Raw genomic sequence first — 21,389 nt, forward strand, 5'->3', positions numbered from 1 at the left:
TGAGCAATTCACCAATAACAAACCAAGGGCCAGATCCCGTAATTGGATCTGCATGGAGACAACCCAACAGTTGCATTGAGCCTCACTGACTTCATTCAGGTTCCATGCAGGCACAGGGGTCTGCTCATGTAGATACGCTTGTGGTTGGCGTATCTACATGAGCAGACCCCTGTGCCTGCATGGCGTACAAGGCGTAAAGCTTATAATTGGCACAATAAACCAGCGCCCAGCGGCAGCCCTACAGTTGGGAGAAAATATTAAAGCCCCTGCAGTGAGCCCCAAAATATTCTTGCCTGTGTGCTCCTATTTAAAGCCAAAGTTTCAGATGGGCCTCTAAACAATGCAACTGGAAAATCTGTGCAACACACCCCATTACAGACTGCAAAGAAGCCCCTTCACATCTGTGTTTCCAAACAAATGCTCTAGCAGGGGCATTTAAAAAAAACATTTGCAAATGGGATCCTTACTTTAAACCAATTCTATGGGAACATCAGAAAAGATGATGAGGGTGAATCCTACAAAGTGTTCTGGTGCCCAGGAGAGTCACTGGAGGGGAGCAGAAGGGTCCCACAAAAAGGTAGGGGATGGGGGTAGTAATTGATGTGGCAGGAAGAGGGGCATGTCAAGGTTCCTCCCCCACTCTGAACTCTAGGGTACAGATGTGGGGACCTGCATGAAAAACCTCCTAAGCTTATCTTTACCAGCTTAGGTCAAAACTTCCCCAAGGTACAAAATATTACACCCGTTATCCTTGGACTGGCCGCTACCACCACCAAACTAATATTGGTTACTGGGGAAGAGCTGTTTGGACGCGTCCTTCCCCCCAAAATACTTCCCAAAACCTTGCACCCCACTTCCTGGGCAAGGTTTGGTAAAAAGCCTCACCAATTTGCCTAGGTGACTACAGACCCAGACCCTTGGATCTTAACAACAATGAACAATCCTCCCAACACTTGCACCCCCCTTTTCCTGGGAAATGTTGGATAAAAAGCCTCACCAATTTGCATAGGTGACCACAGACCCAAACCCTTGGATCTGAGAACAATGAAAAAGCATTCAGTGTTTTACAAGAAGACTTTTAATAAAAAATAGAAGTAAATAGAAATAAAGAAATCCCCCCTGTAAAATCAGGATGGTAGATATCTTACAGGGTAATTAGATTCAAAAACATAGAGAACCCCTCTAGGCAAAACCTTAAGTTACAAAAAAGATACACAGACAGAAATAGTTATTCTATTCAGCACAATTCTTTTCTCAGTCATTTAAAGAAATCATAATCTAACACATACCTAGCTAGATTACTTACTAAAAGTTCTAAGGCTCCATTCCTGGTCTATCCCTGGCAGAAACCAGCATACAGACAGACACAGACCCTTTGTTTCTCTCCCTCCTCCCAGCTTTTGAAAGTATCTTATCTCCTCATTGGTCATTTTGGTCAGGTGCCAGCGAGGTTACCTTTAGCTTCTTAACCCTTTACAGGTGAGAGGAGCTTTCCCCTGGCCAGGAGGGATTTCAAAGGGGTTTACCCTTCCCTTTATATTTATGACAGGGCATATCAAATTGTTCAGGGGAGGATCACTTGTGACCCTGTTCAGTGTTTATATATATTGAGCAGGGGAGGTGGGACCCATCTCTTCCTAAACTTCATGTCTTTTTACCTAGCTACAGGCCTGCCCCAGGGGTGGAAGGACTGGTAGTCCTGTACAGTTCTATAGGAGACATTTCTTGCCAGTGAGAGGCCATTTCAAAGGCCTTGATCCACCAGATTATGGACAAGGTAGTGTGATCCAGTGGTTAAGACACTGATTTGGGTCTCAGGAGATGTGAGTTCAATTCCTACCTCTGCCATTAAGCCCCTGGGTGACTTTGAGCAAATCGCATTGTGTCTGTATTTCCCCTTGTCTGTCTCATCTATTTAAATGGTAAGCTCTTCGAGGCAGTGACTGTCTCACTGTGTGTTTGTACAGCACCTGGTACAATGAGGCACCGCTTTTGCCTTGCTGTGTGCTGCTGTGATATGAATAAATAATAATTCACACATAACTTTAAGAACAGGAATGGTCTCATTGAAGCCAAGCGAGGCAAATCAGTGACTTTCTCTTATGGTCTAGAAATCTCACATATGGAGCTGCACAAAACTTCTAGAATTCACCTCGTCATCTTGCCAAAAGCACTGCTGAGCACAATGGAACCCAGGTTCGATGGGAGGGGTGCAGAGGTGGAGCCAGTGTGCCATGAGCTGGATGGGGTGGGGTGGTTGGTTTTGTACTTTCTTAGAGCTTTGCCAGGTTCTTTTTACGTCCTCAGTTTAAATAGTTTTATGGTCTTGTAAAATCTAAACAACCACAGAGAAAAGCAAATAAACTCACACCTATAAAAGAATTTCTGTTCCTCTTGCTTATGATATCTCTGTAACCACAACCCTGTATGCAACAAGTGAATGTGTCCTGTATTCAGTACAGATTGGCAGCTACATCAGAACGTGTCTGCCGCTATGACTGGTCAGAAAAGGAGAATTCCGTTTTCAAACCAAGTTGTGGTTCTGCTATTTGTTGCCCTTCTGCTGTGAAGCAAAACCAAGAGCTACTGCAATCTTTAATGCAGAGAGAGAGAGAGACAGAGACACACTGGATTAGATAAAACAAGTTTATTAACTACAAAGAGAGAGATTTTAAGTGAGTACAAGCCATGAGGCATAAGATTCAGAAATGGTTACATGAAAAATAAGGATAAAAAGCTTTCTCGTGCCTAACTTAACAAACTATATTAGATTCAAGCAAAGTTTCTCTACATATGCTTCCAGCAGTATTACTGACCAACCTCGAGGTCAGGACCTCTCCCCCAAGTCCGACGTCTGCTTCTTTTGTCTTCTCGGGTGCAAAGGGTGAGGTGGATAGTGAGACAGAGAGGGGTCCCTTGGGGTGTTTGCCGCTCCTTTTTATAATTTCAGTTCCCCTTTGGAAAGCATTTCCAGCTGAAAATCCGGAGACAAAGAGTCCGTGTGGAAGGAGGTTCCCTGCTGGGTTTTTTCCACCTGTGTGAGCTTTCTTTGTTTTCTCCCTTCCCCCTTTCTGCTTGATGACTCTGTTTACTGCCTAAATGCAAATTAAGATGAGTATACACTCCTTTGTTCCAGACAGGTCTGTTTGACCAATTTGGTGCAATGTGAGTCTGAACATATATATTTTTAACATTGTACAGGAGGGAATTTATCACTTTACACACAATGCTACTGCACACATTTTTACCATGATCTTACTGATCAGCAAGTTACGAGTTTTCAAACGATACCTCACCAGGCATACCTTGTACCAAGATTATTACAACAGTGGCTAAGGTATGAGTACAGGGGTGCATTCCGGCGCAGGGGTCCCTCCAGATCAGAACTGAGGGACACTGCACTGGAAACATGCCCTGCATCAGTTTGTGCTGTGCCTGTTCTGTGAGGAAGCAGAGGACTTCAGAGGGCAAAGCTGTCAAGCTGCCACCCTTCAACAGTAGAACATTTTCTGAGAAATAAATGAGCAGGGCTTTAGTTTGTGACGCAAAAAAGCTCTGGTTTGGCTGCAGGGTCTGGGTGTATAAGGAAGGTCTTGCCAAGCAGCTTCGCTTCCTTTGGACGATCCCCAAGGTTGTGGGGGCAGGCTCACTTAGCATGCTGCCTTTTGGATCTCTGTGCAATCAGGTGACAAAGGGCTTCCTGCTCTGGAAGCATCCAGACAACTTAGAATCAGGACTCCGGGGACCACCTGCTAGGTTTTTTCCCAGAAGACTATCTTTCCATCCATCATAGGGCTATTGTTTTAAGAAACTGCTGTTCGTGCTCTGGTAGATGGTTTCCTTTGATTGGAACCACAGGACTCTCACAAGGTTTCCGCTGACATTTCCAGCTGGAGAAGAAATTTCTCAGCTCTGACAAGCATGCTGGGAAGAAAAAAGGGCCACATTTTCTAGTGGCATAATTCCACTGACTTCAGTGGAGTGGCATCAGCAGATAATTTGGCCCAGGATGGCCTCAGACCCCCTGCACACTTGGCACACTCTTTATGCAGAAATCTGAGGTGATCAGGCCCTGTAATGGGTCACGGGTGGATAAGGAATATTAAAGGAAATGTTTCTCAAAAGGAGGAGTACTTGTGGCACCTTAGAGACTAACACATTTATTTGGGCATAAGCTTTTTGTGGGCTTCATCGGATGCATGCAGTGGAAAATACAGTCGGAAGATACATATACACAGAGAACATGAAAAAATGGGTGTTGCCATACCAACTGTAATGAGACTAATCGATTAAGGTGGGCTATTATCAGCAGGAGATCCATGTGGAACTTTCACTCCTCTCTGACAAGCCAGTCCTCAGGACTCTCTGGTGCACATGGGCTAAAAAGGGAAGCCGAACACAAGTAAAGCAAGACCTTGCATGTGAAAAAGAGCAATATAGCAATGCATACTTCTGCCCTCCTCACACACTTCATTCAGTTCCCTGCTCCAGCCATGTGCTTTAGAAGTAGAGTGACCAGACAGCAAGTGTGAAAAATCGGGACAGGGGGTGGGGAGTAATAGGCACCTATAGAAGAAAAAGACCCAAATATCAGGACTGTGCCTATAAAATAGGGACATCTGGTCACTCTGTTTAGAAGGGAGAGGAACAAACTGGTGGAGAACACTCTGAGGAGGTGCAGGAGAAGCTAGTGGGGTGACAGTGACAGCTGTAGAAATTGTCTGGGGAATAGGAGATATGTCCCAAATGTGGAAGAGATTTACCTCTATGGGGCAAACTAAATGGAGCTAGGAAGTCTAGTTATGTACATTTGTACATGAGGCATACTGTGCTTATAGCGGCACTGAGTTCCCACTGACCAGTGAGAAGAAACAAACAGTTGCAGTGAACACCTGCTTCTGAAAGGAAATAACAGCGTTGATTCAAAGAGCCCTTTGTGCACAGTAAATGTTTGGCTACTTCAGAGCTGTCTGTTTAGATATCACTTTGATAGGTGCCTTAGAAATATGGATAGATTAGACACATAATAGAGCAGCAGTTGCAACTTCCCCAATTAAAGTTGAGCTGAGCTTTCTGCTGAAGAGAGAATTTTTCATAGAGCTGTAAAATGCACATGCATAGGTAGATTGCCTTGAAAATTGCTGTTTCATACAGCTAGCTGGCAGGGTTTCCTTGATTGGATAAATACTTTTCAAATGAAGACACCTTCAGTATCTCCCACAGATTATGATTGGCCTTAGATTGTATATTTACTGATCGACGTTTTTTTGTCATGAGAAACACCTAGTCTTCGGTCAATGGCTCAATTGTATAAAATTGTTTTGTTAGATGAGCACAAAATACAGAAGTCTTTATTTAGTTTTTCACCACGACGTGATCACAGAGTGACCTGATGCAATGACATTGCCGCTCAGTGGGGTGATCTTGCATTGCACAACACCATGACCGTTTGGTTAAAGTGATACTTTTTTGTACAATGTGATGGGGCTTTGCTCTTTTGTGATGAAGTTTCAATGTGACAAGATGACATTTTAATCCTAAATAGGGATGTTTGGCACACCCTGATGAGGAAGGATGATCCAGTGGTTGGGGCACTAGCCTAAGATCTGGGCAGTCAGGGTTCAATTCCTGATCTGCTCCAGACTTCCTGTATAACCTTGAGAAAGTTACTTAGTTTCAGTTCCCTAGCTGTAAATGGGGATAATAGCACTTCCCTACCTTACAGGGATGTTGTGAGAAGAAATATATTAAAGATTGACGTGCTTTGAGATCTACTGATGAAAAGTGCTATATAAGAGCTAAGTATTATTGCATTGTGTTGTGAATTGATTATGATGCGTCAAGACAATCTCTCCTTTTTTATTCCAGCATTCAGCACAATGGGACCCCCTATCTGATTGCTGCATTTGGGTGCTACTGTAGGATAAATGAAATTAAATAATAATAATAATAATAATGAGGAATTTTTCTTTATTATGTTGTGAGGATGATGCTTTGCAAGTTGGATGACACTTGACCCCCCCAGAGGTAATGTGGTGATAGTGTCACAATATATTATGATGCCATAGAATCATAGGACTGGAAGGGACCTTGGGAGGTCATTTAGTCAAGGCCCCTGCACTCATGGCAGGACTAAGTATTATCTAGACCATCCCTAACAGGTGTTTGTCCAACCTGCTCTTAAAAATCTCCAATGACGGAGCTTCCACAACCTCCCTAGGCAATTTATTCCAGTGCTTAACCCCCCTGACACGAAGTTTTTCCTAATGTCCAACCTAAACCTCCCTGGCTACAATTTAAGCCCATTGTTTCTTGTCCTATCCTCAGAGGTTAAGAACAATTTTTCTCCCTCTTCCTTGTAACAACCTATGTACTTGAAAACTGTTATCATGTCCCCTCTCAATCTTCTCTTTTCCAGACTAAACAAACCCGATTTTTTTCAATCTTCCCTCATAGGTCATGTTTTCTAGACCTTTCATCATTTTTGTTGCTCTTCTCTGGATTTTCTCCATGATTTGAGGTGAAATGAAACTTCAAACAAAGCTAATGATATGATGTGATAACGTTTGAATACACCATATTCTGATACTGTGTGATTGATGCCAGTTTGGACCTAGCTACATGACACTGGGACATGTTATTTCACGCTGTGAAGGCATTTTGACCCAAAGTGGTAATGATGATGCGTGGTCCTGTTGTGCCATGGCGTGACGCTGGTTGGAGTGAGCTGACATTTTAAGATAACATCAGTATGCTGTTACTCTGAAACCTATCAGTATGCTGCTATCTTTCAGTACGCCTCAGACTGATGGGACGTGTTGTTTTGCCGGGCCGCGCTGAAGTGCATCATGTGGCATCCCCACTCCACGTTCTGAGGTGACAGGGCGTTGTTTGGGAACGTCGTGATGTCACAGTGACTTGACGAGGCCCGGCACACCGTGACGCCATTCCCATGCCCTGCCCTGTGACACGTGTGGAGACCCCCCCACACCCCGCGTGAGGTATGGCGGTGACGTGCTGGCGTGATGTCATGTCACCGTGCTCGGACATGATGATGTCATTCGGAAGCGCCGTGATGTCATGGGGTTACCACACACAGCTTTCTCCTTACAGCATGATGCTGGCATGGATATTTGGGGGGGTCCCATGTTGGGGGTGGCACTGGCACCCCCAGCAGCCACACAGGGGCGGGAAAAGGCTCCCTCTGCGCCCCCACCCCAGCTCCCGCAATGCATTTCGGGAAGAGAGCTTTGCCCGGCCCGCCAGTCAGCCGCATGGCGCATGCGCGGGAAGGCCTCACAAACGGGGCTGGGGCGGCGGCGCATGCGCCGTGCTGCTGCCCGGTAGTGAGGGGCTACGGGCCGCGGCCGGGCGAAAGGGGAGGCTAGGCCGCGTTGGGAGCCGGGGGCTCGCGTAGATGTGCTCGCCGGCGGAGGCGCTTCCCGGGCCGGCCCCGGAGGGGGCCCTGCCCCCGGAGTGGGAGTCGGACGAGGAGCGTATGGCCTTCCTGTTCTCGGCCTTCAAGCAGAGCCGGGAGGTGAACAGCACCGAGTGGGACAGCAAGATGGGCTTCTGGGCCGAGCTGGTGCTGGGCCGGGGCCGCCGCCGCGGGGCGGTGCGGACCTGCCTGCGGGAGCTACAGCAGGCCTTCGAGCGCCGCGGCAGCGTCCCGCTGGGGCTGGGCACCGTGCTGCGCGAGCTGCTCAGGTACCGGGGCGGGGCTGGGGGGCTGGGGGGCGGGGCGCAGGGGATGTGGGGCGCCTGGGGCATTAAGGCGGGGCAGTATGCGGGGGGTCACTGGGCGCAGGGGTGGGAGCAATATTCTGGGGGTGACTGGGGGGGTCACTAGGCGCAGGGGTGGGGTACTGGGAGCAATATGCTGGGGGTCTCTGGAGGTGACTGGGGGTCACTAGGTGCAGGGCGCAGGGGTGGGGTACTGGGAGCAATATGCTGGGGGTCACTGGGGTCACTAGGTGCAGATACAGGGGTGGGGTACTGGGAGCAATATGCTGGGGGGTCTCTGGAGGTGACTGGGGGTTACTAGGTGCAGGGTGCAGGGGTGGGATTGTGGGAGCAATATGCTGGGGGTCTCTGGAGGTGACTGGGGGTCACTAGGTGCAGGGCGCAGGGGTGGGGTACTGGGAGCAATATGCTGGGGGTCATTGGAGGTGACCGGGGGTTACTAGGTGCAGGGGTGGGATTGTGGGAGCAATATGCTGGGGGTCATTGGAGGTGACTGGGGGTCACTAGGTGCAGGGCATAGGGATGGGGTACTGGGAGCAATATGCTGGGGGTCTCTGGAGGTGACTGGGGGTCACTAGGTGCAGGTACAGGGATGGGGTACTGGGAGCAATATGCTGGGGGGTCTCTGGAGGTGACTGGGGGTCACTAGGTGCAGGTACAGGGGTGCGGTACTGGGAGCAATATGCTGGGGGTCATTGGAGGTGACTGGGGGTTACTAGGTGCAGGGGTGGGATTGTGGGAGCAATATGCTGGGGGTCATTGGAGATGACTGGGGGTCACTAGGTGCAGGGCACAGGGGTGCGGTACTGGGAGCAATATGCTGGGGGTTCCTGGAGGTGCAGCGTGTGGGGCATTTAGAGAGGACAGTTTTCTGGGGCGTTACTGGAGATGCAAGTCATAGGAGTGCAGAGGGCATGTGGTAGTAGCGAGAGCAATATCCTGGTGGGTTTGGGGTTCAGGGAGGCAAGGGACATGGAGCACTAGGGTGCATGGTATGCTGGGTGTCCTTGGGTGCAAGGAAATGCTGGGAGGGATGTGGGACGCCGAGGGGGTCATATGCCGGTGATCATTAGGGTGTACTGGGCACAGAACGTTGGGGCATTACGGTGGGAAAGGTGGTAGGAGTTGTGGAGTACTGTGCACAAGGGGGACTGATGGGCATGGATCAGAGGGGGCACTGGGCTGAAAGGGTGTTAGGGAGCAGTATGCTAGGGTTCACTGGGAAGCTTGGGTGCTGGAAACAAATGGGTAGCAAGAAAGGTTCATAAAGGGTGCTTGAGGCAGAAGGAGTTAGTGGGCATAGGGAGCAATATGCTTAGGGACACTGGGAAGGCTGCTTTCTGTGAAAGTGCATGGGGCCACATTGTAGTGGGTGCTGGGAGGCCAGTGTGTCACAGGCCTCTGGAGAGGAGAATTAGGTTTGGTGCTGTAGGAGCTGCTTGGGCACTGGAGGTAACCTTTTGCTTTTTCAAAGGCTCTATCCAGCGTAGGGGGCAACAGCACTGAGATTGTTCCCCTTTGAAAATACTTAAGGAACACTCTGCACATTTTATGCCAGTCGGAAAATCTTTTACCTACTGGTAAAAAGAAAAGGAGTACTTGTGGCACCTTAGAGACTAACCAATTTATTTGAGCATGAGCTTTCGTGAGCTACAGCTCACTTCAAGTGAGCTGTAGCTCACGAAAGCTCATGCTCAAATAAATTGGTTAGTCTCTAAGGTGCCACAAGTACTCCTTTTCTTTTTGCGAATACAGACTAACACGGCTGTTACTCTGTTACCTACTGGTGTTATAAATCACACACAAAATGGTCATGTCTGGAGTAAATCAGTGAAGAAAATGATTTGTGTTTCCAGTTTATGTACTTTATGCATATTGTCAAATGCACAATCACTATAAGAGCTTCACTGCAGCCAGTTTCCTTTGTGTGTGTGTGTCTTTTATTTGCACATGGTAAAGTGAGAGAACAACATAGGAAAATATTTGTAAAATCAGCAAAGTTGCAAAAGGATGTGTAGGCAGAGGAAGTCCCTTGAACTACTTTCTATAAATTTGCAGTGTGGAAAATCCCTGCACAAATAAGAAAGGAAACTGACTACAGGGAAGATTTTATAGTAAACCATTGTGTATAAATTCTGTCAAAAGCACTAAGTAAATGAACTGGAAATACAGTAGTTGTTTTTGAGCATTTTTTATATTGTACTGTACATACAATTTTATTTTAAATTGAGATTTCAAATTGATGTCCAAATAATCCCTCAGTTAGACAATCTTGTGAAATCTGCTGGAGTTGTGAACCAATTTACATGTTCTGTGCTGGGGAAATGTTACTGCTAAAGATGATTCTCCAGAGATCCTGCATGCACTGATGATTCCATCTGCACAGTGGGGACTAGGTTGCCACGTCCATTTCTAATTCTTGTATGTCTTACTCTCTTCAGACGTGGCAAACTGCAGAGGGAGTCAGACTTCATAGCCAGTGTAGACAGCAGCTGGATCTCGTGGGGTGTGGGAATCTTCATTCTGAAACCCCTGAAATGGACCCTGTCGAGTGTACTGGGTGACAGTAAAGTGCCTGAGGAGGAGGAAGTGCTGATTTTTGTGGACCTACTTCAGGTGAGCGTTTCACTGTCTGGAACTTTCCCTGGTTACCCCTGTTATGAGGATGGAATATGTGTATGTGTGGGGAGAGTGTTGAGATGGGTTTTCCTTGAATCACATTATAAAGATTTCCCCACATTAACAGGAAAGGGTCAGAGTTGAATAGGAGACCTTCATCTCTACTCACATACATTCAAAAACCCAAGAGAAGGGAGGGGGGATGAATGGCTCATAGTTGGGACATAGAGCCCTTCTCCTCTACATTTATGTTCAGATATCAGTGTAATGGCCGTTAAATGACTTCTGTAAAATGAATTGATGGGTTTTCAGTTCATTTTCTCGTGAATGACAGTGCATCATAACACACGAGCAGAGTTGTTAGTCTCTGCTGTGAGCCACTCTTCTCTTACATTTAAAAAGGGCCTCCTCCAAGTTAAGTTTGAGGTATATATATTTTTTTCAGTACGGTATGTGTGGAAGCCTGCAAATTACTGTCTGAGCACCATCTGTTCTATAGATACATTCATAAGTGTCAGGGACTGTCCATCCAGTATCTCTTGTCTTCATTGAATTTACACATGCAACTTTAAAATTAAACTGAAGCAGTGTTTATACACTTTTCAGTCATGATTATACGTGCGTCGCCAAACCTGTGAATGGCCCTTGTTTATGGCAACTTTTGACGTTTAAAAATAGAGGCAGATTCTCAACTGGTGTAAATCAGTGTTGCCCCATTTGGCCTAAGTGGCACTGCATCTGATTCCTTTAGTTGGCCCTATGTCCTTGAGTTAGCTGAACTAAAAAAATAAGCGTTTGAAATGAAAAATCAACGAAAAAAAAAATCACACATCTTTCTGAACTTTCGTTACAAGCAGCAGCTTAAAAGATTATAACTCACTGGGATTATAGAGAATTCTTTTCTCTGTTGAACTTGTTTGCATTGTGCACTTGACAGCATTCAGTGTACAGTTGCACTGTTGTTTCCTGGATAGTCAGTGTCCCATATTAGAATGGGGCTTTTAAACAGCATCTGTAAAACGGCTTAAAAAAAAAAAGTGACCGTAAAGCCTCAAACGTTCACTGTGGGATTCAGGGGCAGATGGAATTCATGACACTGCATTCAACTCTTTAAAGATTTCAAGTTTAAGTGTGTCTTTCATTTTGAAAAGGGACACGTATTTTGTGTTACATGTGGAAAAAATGGCTTAACTGATCAAGTTGAAGTTTAAAAAAAATGTTTGAATTGGGACGAAGTCGAAAAGGAAAACCTTTGAGAAGCATAGAAAGGGCTATGGAATGGCTTACTCACCATGCAGTGTCTGTTGCTTATTTTGGTATATGCTTTGGCAGAGGAAACAGGAAGCTTGCAGTTCCGCTTCCTCAGGAACTGAGGGAACAAGTGATTCTCCTATACTCCATTAGCAATGCTGTTCTTAAAGAATTACAAACTTTCCCTTTTTTTAAATTTTATAAACAGTTCTTTTAATTTAACTTTCATAGTCCACTTTTAGCCCTGGGACTTCTAGAAACATTACCGTGTAACATATGCAATAAATAAAATATACCCCCAGACCTCCTAAAACACAAAAGTCACCTTTCCCCAAAGTTCTAGACCAGAGCTATGATACCAGGTAACTTATAAGCCTCTGGGAAGAGAATACAGAGAGAATTTGATTGGCAGAGGAGGAGACATAGGAGTGTAAACACATTAGTTTGGAATGGATGTGAAAGCTGATAAGGACATGGTGCTTTTTAAAAATGAAACATAAACCCTTAGTATTCCTGTGAGGTTAGGTGTGTTATCCCGTTTTACAGAGGCGGGAGAGGTGAAGTGACTTGCCTCACTTGGGATTACTACTCCACAGCTTCTGGCTCCCATTCCTGTGCTCATATCTCTACACCGTGCTATTCTCGCTATGTTATGAGTTAAGACATGTGAACTATACATTATGTGTAGATTTGCTTGTAAAATATTCTTGAATTGATATACATGGCTTGTGTGGGCCATGATACAATGCTGTTGTGACTCTTCACCTATGTATGAAATCTACATTGGCACAGAGATGTCAGATTGGCACCCATTGCAGTAATAAGAAAGGGATCCCAATGCACGCTAACAGTTTTGTTCCTTTCCTTCAGGAAAAGGCAGAGGAAGTGTATCGCCTCTATCAGAATTCTGCACTCTCTTCCCACCCTGTTGTTGTCCTCTCAGAGTTGCGTTCACTCTGTGCCAGCATATGTCCGGATGAGAGGACATTCTATCTACTGCTGCTCCAGCTGCAGAAGGAAAAGAGGGTCACGGTCATGGAGCAGAATAGAGAGAAGGTGCAGAATGGCAGATGAAATTTAATGTTGATAAATGCAAAGGAATGCACGTTGGGAAGCATAACCCCAACTATATGTATAAAATGATGGGGTCTAAATTAGCTGTTACCACTCAAGAAAGAGATCTTGGAGTCATTGTGGCTAGTTCTCTGAAAACATCCACTCAATGTGCAGCGTCAGTCAAAAAAGCAAACAGAATGCTGGGAATAATTAAGGAAGGGATAGATAATAGGACAGAAAATATCATGTTGTCTCTATATAAATCCATGGTTCGCCCACATCTTGAATACTGGGTGCAGATGTGGTCGCCCCAATCCAAAAAAGATGGATTGGAATTGGAAAAGGTTCAGAAAAGGGCAACAAAAATTATTAGGGGTATGGAACGGCTTCCATGTGAGGAGAGATTAATAAGACTGGCACTTTTGAGCTTGGAAAAGAGACGGCTAAAGGGAGATATGATTGAAGTCTATGCTTTCTCGATACCAGTCATGATTTTAGATAAGGAAGTGTTGAGTTTGCTCCTTCTCATAACACAAGAACTAGGGGTCACCAAATGAAATTAATAGGCAGCAGGTTTAAAACAAATAAAAGGAAGTATTTCTTCACACAACGCACAGTCAACCTATGGAACTCCTTGCCAGAGGACGTTGTGAAGGCCAAGACCAATAGGGTTCAAAAAAGAACTAGATAAATTCATGGATGATAAGTCCATCAATGGCGTCCCTTGCCTCTGTTTGCCAGAAGCTGGGAATGAGTGACAGAGGATGGATCACTTGATGTTTACCTGTTCTGTTCATTCCCTCTGCGGCACCTGGCACTGGCCGCTGTCGGAAGACAGGATACTTGGCTAGATGGACCCTTGCTCTGATCCAGTAGGGCTATTCTTACTTAAAGAAAGTGTGGTCCCATTCCTGTCTTGCATTCTGTTTGGCTGACAGGGCACTAATTTTTATGGGTAAATGGCAGTGTCTTCCATTAGCCATTCACCTTGTATGTGTACAGGAAGAAATGGTTTTTCCCCTTTATCATAAGCTGGTGGTGCGGGGCTGAGGGTCTGGAGTGTTCACTAAGTGAAGGGTCTAAATTCCACTCCCCAAACAATCTTCTAAATATATAGGGCTGTTCACTCCAAAGAATTCTACACTTTACAAGCTGATAGGCAAGCTATAGACCCGGGTTCTTGGTGTTCTTCCAGAAACACTACCCAGTGGTCTAGGACAGGAAAAAAAGGAGAACACTGTAACCAGTTGAAGATGCATTTTGGAGTGGTTGAATGTAATCGTTCCAGCTGTGATTTGGCCACAACACTGGGGTTAATACTGCAGCTCTTGTGGGGTGGGCTATATCATAGGCTTTCTGATGACTGTAAGTGGTTTTTATGTCGGTTTTACATCTAATCTGAATGATGACACCTTCAACTGTGTAGTGCCTGCTAATATTATGGAGGGGCACAGTTTAGATAGTAGTAATACTTGGTCATGTCACATATTCAAAGTGCGGCACAAACACTATGTAATTGGTGTTGAGTCCAAAAGTAGAATGCCCCCATGGAAACTGCAGTTTCTGGGCATTTCTTTGAGGCATTGTGGCTGCATACTAACGTGGCTCAAATGTGATATTTTACTGGATTATAGCATAAGCTGGCATTGCCCTTTCTTTAGACTCTAGTTTACCAGTGATCTTTTTAGTATTATGGGCCCAAAGCTGAACAGGGAACTGTGATGGCAGAGTTTACACAGTCTTTTATTTTTTTAAGGAAGAAGTCTTCCTTTCTTGGTGTAGATGTTGCTCTAGAGATTCCGGCTTGTGAGAACACAAATCCTACAGTCTGGCAATTCAGTAATTTGCTGCTCCTCCTTTAGATAGTTAAGTTTGCCCGAGGTCTGCATGCCAAAGTATCCCCAGTGAATGATGTGGACATCGGGGTCTATCAGCTAATGCAGAGTGAGCAGCTGCTATCACAGAAGGTGGAGTCCCTTTCCCAGGAAGCAGAGAGGTAATGGGTGTGCGTGTCCGTCCGTCCGTCCTTCAGCTCTGGGGAAAAAACTTTGCTTGTGACCTGGCCCTTAGTGCACGTATAATGTGTTGCTGAGGGACTTTTTTCACACAGTTACAAGAAAAAAAAAAAAGGTAAGAAATGCCTCTTATTTGCCTGTTGGGTGCATGGGGAACGAAGTATGGTAACCCAGGGTTCTCCACTCATTTTACCCTGTGTCTCCACAGTCAGCCACTTGCCATGTGTTGTCCTTGGATGCACCCCAGAATACTTTGTATCATTTCCTACTAGGCATCCTGGAAAGTGGTTTATGGGGTGCACTGGATCTAAGTGAGTCAGTTGCAAGTGGCTGAACAGTGGTAGAGGGGAGGATGGGGTGGAGAATATCACAGCTGTTTCATGACCCCCTCCTGCTTATAGGCTTGAGCATCTCCTTGCCCTGTGTCCTTGCAGGTGTAAAGAAGATGCCCGGAGCGCTTGTAGAGCTGGCAAAAAGCAGTTGGTAAGTATACCCTGACCCTGCCTGTTCTGCTTGGGAAGCTGTGGTCTTGGAACTGTGATACGAGATGGGCAACTTCTGAGTTTCAACGTTGCATGCCAAGACCATTCTGAGACCTGCAAAACCTACTGCTATGGCAGAGGGGCTTGATTCACATGGTGTCACATCATGCAAACATTGTGGTCTGGAGGAGGATGCTGAGGAGAGTTTGAGGGCATCTCAGTCCTAACGTCAGCTCAAGGCGTGTGCTTTGCTGCACTGGAATAGTTGTTTTAAGAAGGGACTTTTTTGGGATGCTGCCTGATTTCTGATCCAAGGTTGTGTGTATGTTCCCAGGCACTGAGATGTTTGAAGTCCAAGCGAAGGACAGAGCGGCGGATCGAAGAGCTCCTTTCCAAGCTGGATGCAGTTCAGGGCATCTTGGATCGTATATATGCTTCTCAGACAGATCAGATGGTAGTGTGCTTCTTCCACCTCTTGCTTCATACGTTCATGTTGCTGCTCAAGTTTGCTTTGCTAGTGTAGTCTAAGGAACACATTCCTAATAGAAGTAACATTCCTTTCTTTTCTCCTTATTAAGGTGTTCAATGCCTATCAGGCTGGAGTAGGAGCTCTGAAACTGTCCATGAAAGATGTCACTGTGGAGAAGGCAGAGAACCTGGTGGATCAGATTCAGGAGGTATGGTGAGATGATGGTGGCATATAAGAACCGATAGGGAAACAGTGGGTGAATGTACTAGGCACGTTTCCCAGGCGGTAGACATGAGGCTTCTGATACTGTTTTGCCCTTATGCTCTGCATGTCTCTTGGGCTGTAGGATCCATACAACTTGCTTCCATGTTACTTCTTTGTCCTTAAAATACCTGCGATATTAGCACTTTAAGTGCTGGTAGATGCTCTCTGATGTTCTCTTAGAGCACTCATCTGTGTAGCGTCGAACTGCGGTCAAAACTACTTGAAGGGCTTTGTTGCACAGCCATGTACTGTTAATTCTCTTCCAGCTTTGTGACACCCAGGACGAAGTCGTTCAGGCTCTGGCAGGAATGTCAATCAATGGCTTGGGTGAGTTCATCCATTTTGTGGGCTTTCCCTCCTCTTCTCTCCTCCTCTCCTTCCCACCCCGCTCCCCCACACCATTCAGGTACTTGCCAGTGGCTGCTCTCTGAGAATAGGCAGATGTTCTCAGCCCTTCAGAGTCCTCTGCTCTACTGGTGCCTTGTAGAGGGAGAAAGCATTTACAGGTAGTCTCCTTGTGTCTGATCACCGATTGCAAGTGACTCAACAGGTAGAGTCATAGGACTGGAAGGGACCTTGAGAGGTCATCTAGTCCAGTCTCCTGCACTCATGGCAGGACTTAGTGTTAGGTAGATGGAGAACTGGGGATGGGAGCCAGCTTGCAGTTGGACTCCTCCAAACATACAGGCTCCTAGAACTACTGGCAGTCCTCCAAGGTTGAGGCTGTAAACTACTGAATAGTTTAGTCTCTTTTTTGGATGGACACTCTTAGCTTTAGAAATGTCTTTCTTTCTTCCTGGTTTATCTTTACAGCACCTCCCTGTGTTGCTATCTGTCTCTTCCAAAACACTTCCCCGCCCCCAGACCCTCCACCACACACAGGCTTCAGCAGTGATACCCTCTGACTGAGGTTAGGATGTATCGGCCCCTACTATCTTTAGCAGACAGAGGCTTCCCACCCCAGTCCTAGGTGTTGAACTTTCAACTCCTTCTGCCCTGTGGCATGAGGTCCCTGTCTGAGGAAGACGCATGCAGCGCTGCTCATGGTTTTGGAGAATAGGAGAGTTGCAGTGGTTCTCTTTCTGGCTTGAAGTGACTTTGGTGGAGGCTGAAACTGGGACATTAGTGCTTGTTCTGAACTTGACTTGTAAAGTCAGTGTTAAGTTTTCTTACATGAGCAGGAATCTGTGCAAACCACCAGGTAAAAGACGAGTTGGCAGGAGCTTTTCAGGCTCAGGTTCTCAAGTGTAACGTCCCCTTTGAAATGGCTCTGACATTTGGCTTAGTGTCCAGCCGTGAGTGAGCAGCTCTTCCACTGATGTAGGATTGTCCTTGCAGCACTCTCCTGCTACAATACCTTCCTTGCCCACAGGGATGTTTTGCTTATATGGTCTTCCAGCCCATTTCCTGTGCTATGAGGGTTTGTTTAATTCCTCCAGAGATTGATTTGTTTGTTCTTTACCCTAGCAGAGGTTGACAGCGAGGAACTTGAGAAGGAACTGGATAGTCTCCTCCGGGACTCCACTAAAGAGCCTGTGGACCTGCCTCCTGTTCCCCAGAAGCCTCTGCTTCCCAGCATCTCTGATACTGAGCTTGAAGCAGAGTTGGAGAAGGACAGTGGACGTATGTATCAGCAAACAGTCTTAGCTGGTGGCCTACTACTGGGATCAAAGCCAACCACATATCAAGAGGTGGTGGCGCTCTGTCCACATGCTAACAGTCAAATGTCCTGCTCTCCAAATTCACTGCTTTGCCGTAAATTAGCACCACCTGGCAGTCTTGGGACAGAGGCTAAGCACGATATGGGCCAGGAAAGCGTAGTTACCTCGAAACCTCTGTCAGTGGGGTTTCAAGGGTTGTCCTATGAGAGGGGTGCTGCAGGATGGGGAGGTAAGCATATTCTACCCCTGCCCATGTCACCCCTATTCTGTGGCTAAATGACTATAGTCTCCTTGGCTGTGAATCCAGCATTATATTATCACAGAGAGAGGACACCCTTCTCTGAGCAGGCCTACTCCCATTTACGGTGAAACAGAGAGTTCTCCTACTTTTTTATTTATAAATATTGATAGGCCCATAGCTAAAACAGTTTATCTGCCAGGTCCTTGAATATGCTGCAGGCCCTCTTTGTGTTCTTCTAGGCCCTGCATCCCCTCCTCTTTTCATGTCGGTGATACAGATGCTTAAATTGGCCACCAGTCTCAGCTTCACCTAGTAATAATGAATGACTTAATTCCCTTTTTTTTTTTTTTTAAATTAACCTTCACAGACTGGATCAAATCAGTCGTGCCTCTAGTCTCGAAAAGTAGTAAATATCAGAAGCTTCAGAGGAAGGCATGAAATCTTCTGATGATTGAATGACCTGCCCACAGAATTTTCTTCATGTCTTTGAGCAGTTAGTAACTTTCCTATGTCCTGAACCATGCGGGTTAGTATCCTTTCCATCTGAGGGCAAACCCTAGGTGGTATGCTATTTAAGTGTCAAGAAACCACTATGGATTTACAAAGTATGGGGGGCTTAGTTACTTTTTGCCTGTGTCTGTCTTCAGGACTTAGGATATGGTTGGTCTTTCTTTGACCCATTCTGCTGCTAAACGCTCACTTTTCTTCTCTGTTGCTTCTTCATTTGTAGGTTTGGCACAAAAGACTGCTTCTACGTACTCTGAACCCAAAAGAGCTCTGGGACTGGGTCTCTAACAGCGTCCTGCTTCTGTAATTTGAGAAGTTGTCTTAAGCTTGCTTAACTAGTGACCATAACTTTAAAAAGTAACTTTTGGAGTGTGGGCTAATGCCCCCCTCTTTACTGGATATCACTTTGCTAAACGACAGGATCTACTGCCATGACAATCCACCCTTTCTGGAATTGATCCTAGCTGGTGATGCTGTCGTCTCTTTAGTGTCCGTATCTACACTGGTCTCAGTTTGACTTGTTATCCCAAGTCGCCTACGATGTTCACTCTTGCCAATGAGCTCTGTCTTCCCTGCAGGATTACAATTCCTGAGCTCTCCTACTTCATACCCGTCTGTTTTGCTATGGCCAGCGTTGAGGAGAATCTGAAACGCAGTAGGATCACAGCTGCTTGACCTCTGGCTGTTTGTGTGGTTGTGTAAAACGTTTGGCACGTAACATAGGTACTGTTCTTGACACTCATCTGTCTGCAGCAAGCTTACACACATGTTGATCGTACTATCTATCTTTCCTTGTTTGTATTTGCACGATTGTGGTCGAGACCAATAACTGTTTTAGTGTATGAGACGTGTTGCCACTAGGGGGCAGCAATTGCCAGCACAAGATGAAAGTTACTCCTCTCTTTGTAATACACTAAGGCCTTGAAAGGAGACCTGCAAAGGATTTTTAAAATGAAGATGTTGCTTTTTAGGCTGCGTGATGATAAAGGCCAGCAGTGTTTGTTAAGTTTCTGCTTGTTTTTTACTTGTAGAAATAACAGATAGTTCAAGCTTAAGTCTTCCCTGCCTTTGCTGGAGAACTTCTTGGGAGTCACAGGGATGGCTCGTGTGAGCTTTTTAGACCATCACTGAATGGATGGGGATTTTGTATCCTTTTCCAAAGTGTTCCTTAGACAGAGGTATTAACAGTAAAACAGCTCATTAAACAGTCTAACAATCCTCTCTTTTAGTTTGCAGTCTTGAGATGTCATAATTTCGCTAGGACACCAGTTGTCCTAGAGAAGAACTGAATTTCTAATGTAAAAAGACAAGCAGAAGGAAATAAACTTTAGGAGCTGCCTTTGTTCATTAGGAAGAAGTGCAATTCCTCTTTGCAGGTCACTTTTACTATGCTTATCATGTACATGGAAGAGGGTAAGTCTGATCTGTCTTGCTTCCAGTTGCATCTAGCATGGCTGGATTAGCTGCTTTAGGCGAGGCAGGTGCTTCCAACTGTGCTCTTGTGTGTCCTGGCTTCGGATGGAAGCACTATGCCCTAGACATGGAGTGGTGAGTACCAAGTGTGGTCTGACCCCAGGAAAGAAGGCTATAGGGTGGACTAGGTGTGTGTACATTTGTAACTGGTCTCCTACTTCTGTCCCCACATTTGAGTCAATGTCTGCTTATTGGGTATTAGCCCTATCCTGCTGCCTGTACCAGTGGCTCTCCATTGCTCAAGCCAGGTGGAGGGTAGTTTGGATGAATAGTAATAATGGGTCATGGAGTAATGAACAGGGGAAGGGGCACTGGATCTCGCCCAACTCCAGGAGAGCGGGGAGAGAACTACCAGCAAAGTGTCTACAGTCTGCTGCATCTGAACACAGCCAGCTTCTCTTCTACTCCCCCGCACAAATACCATTACTGTTCCTGAGTAGAGACCCTCCCTCTGTGGAGGGCATGGAGCGAGGGGTTAGCAAGTCACATGGGCCGCAAACACAATCATACTAAATCATTTTAATCTCCGTGTTCCTTTCCTATGTAAAGAGAAAGGGGAAACGTTTGCTGTTTTTTCTACCTGCTGTGTAATAAAGAGGGAAAAAAACCAGAAACGTCCATTGTGCTGCCAGTTTCTCTCTCGCATTATCTCTGAGATGGATCACATTATTAATGCTGCTCCCATGATGCTTCCAACGCCCATGATGGAAAGATGGCTCACTAAACATAAATGGGCAGCTGACAGTGGTTTGACTTCAAAAACAGAGTGATGGATAATCCATGTACCCGGCTGTTGGACGTACCCACAACATGACCTCTGTAGGAAAGAGCAGCTAGTGGTCTGTACTGCGTCTAAATTAAAACAGGCAGTTGCTTTCAGTGAGAGAGACAGCCCTGCTGGCTTGTGGTTCAGGAGCCCTGGCGTGTTCATGAGCGTTGGCTTTGAAAGCTGTTTGATTTAAAAGCTGTCTCTTTGCTCTTCAGGGTATGCCATCCTTTCTGCCTCTTCTTTCCCACGTTTTTCCTTTTCCCACGTTCTTTCCATTTTATAAAATGTTGGGACTTTCACCAAGGACACTATCCCACAATCTAATAGACCTCCCTGCTCAACATTTAGAGGATCCATGTAAACGTTCCTTTCTTCAGCTTCCTTTTGTTATGTCTCGTTATGTCCCCTTAGATCACCGTAAATGACTGTGCTTGGTTATTGATCTCATTTGGATGCTTATACAGTCCCTGTCTGAGTCCCTGTTCAGTTATTACCTACTTTATTGGATTAATCTTCATCAATCATTCTCTCCTACTCTGACAATTTACAACTTTCCCTTATTGATTTTAAATTAAGGGTTAACATTTGGAATAGCAACCACTAATTCCTGTATTGTCCATCCTAGAAAGTAACTAGAGTCTTCCTTGTTCTCTACATTCCCAACTTCTCTTCCCATTTTTTTGAGGATGCCTGGAACTGAATGCTGTATTCTGCATTAGCAGGGCAAGGGGTTATTGCGTCTCTGCTGTGGGTACTGGCTCTCTATTGCATACCTTTCGCAGGGGAAGACAGTTGTTTGGTTCCCATGTTGCATTCTAAGTTACTTGTACGCTGCCTGA

At 45.8% G+C, this 21,389-nt stretch overlaps 1 protein-coding gene across 5 annotated transcripts; it reads left to right on the plus strand.

Annotated features, from left to right (window-relative positions):
* The first annotated feature begins 6,333 nt into the window (after positions 1–6,333).
* CHMP7 (charged multivesicular body protein 7) lies at positions 6,334–20,399 on the plus strand. 5 transcript variants are annotated; one of them, XM_073324902.2, is made up of 10 exons: positions 6,344–7,707; positions 10,185–10,359; positions 12,484–12,669; positions 14,532–14,665; positions 15,119–15,167; positions 15,501–15,620; positions 15,745–15,843; positions 16,166–16,226; positions 17,367–17,522; positions 18,169–18,525. In XM_073324902.2, the coding sequence occupies exons 1-10, from the start codon at positions 7,418–7,420 to the stop codon at positions 18,237–18,239; spliced, it is 1,341 nt and encodes a 446-aa protein (XP_073181003.1). In that variant the 5' UTR covers positions 6,344–7,417; the 3' UTR covers positions 18,240–18,525. The 5 variants fall into 5 exon arrangements, with proteins under 5 accessions (XP_073181002.2, XP_073181001.2, XP_073181003.1 ...); XM_073324903.2 differs by lacking the exon at positions 18,169–18,525 and adding an exon at positions 18,532–20,399 and having other exon boundaries at positions 6,456–7,707; XM_073324904.2 differs by lacking the exon at positions 18,169–18,525 and adding an exon at positions 18,532–20,399 and having other exon boundaries at positions 6,458–7,707; positions 17,370–17,522.
* The last annotated feature ends 990 nt before the right edge of the window (positions 20,400–21,389 follow it).

The sequence above is a fragment of the Lepidochelys kempii genome, chromosome 26 (genome assembly GCF_965140285.1).
Source record: "Lepidochelys kempii isolate rLepKem1 chromosome 26, rLepKem1.hap1, whole genome shotgun sequence".
In the NCBI taxonomy this organism is placed as follows: domain Eukaryota; kingdom Metazoa; phylum Chordata; order Testudines; family Cheloniidae; genus Lepidochelys; species Lepidochelys kempii.

What these genes read in the sequence shown, in the direction of transcription:
- CHMP7 (XM_073324901.2), top strand. Translation starts at nt 7,418, where the DNA reads ATGTGCTCGCCGGCGGAGGCGCTTCCCGGGCCGGCCCCGGAGGGGGCC. An exon ending in TGGAGCAGAATAGAGAGAAG is followed by an intron (nt 12,670 to 14,531) that starts GTGCAGAATGGC and finishes CTCCTCCTTTAG; the next exon opens with ATAGTTAAGTTTGCCCGAGG. An exon ending in CTTTCCCAGGAAGCAGAGAG is followed by an intron (nt 14,666 to 15,118) that starts GTAATGGGTGTG and finishes GTGTCCTTGCAG; the next exon opens with GTGTAAAGAAGATGCCCGGA.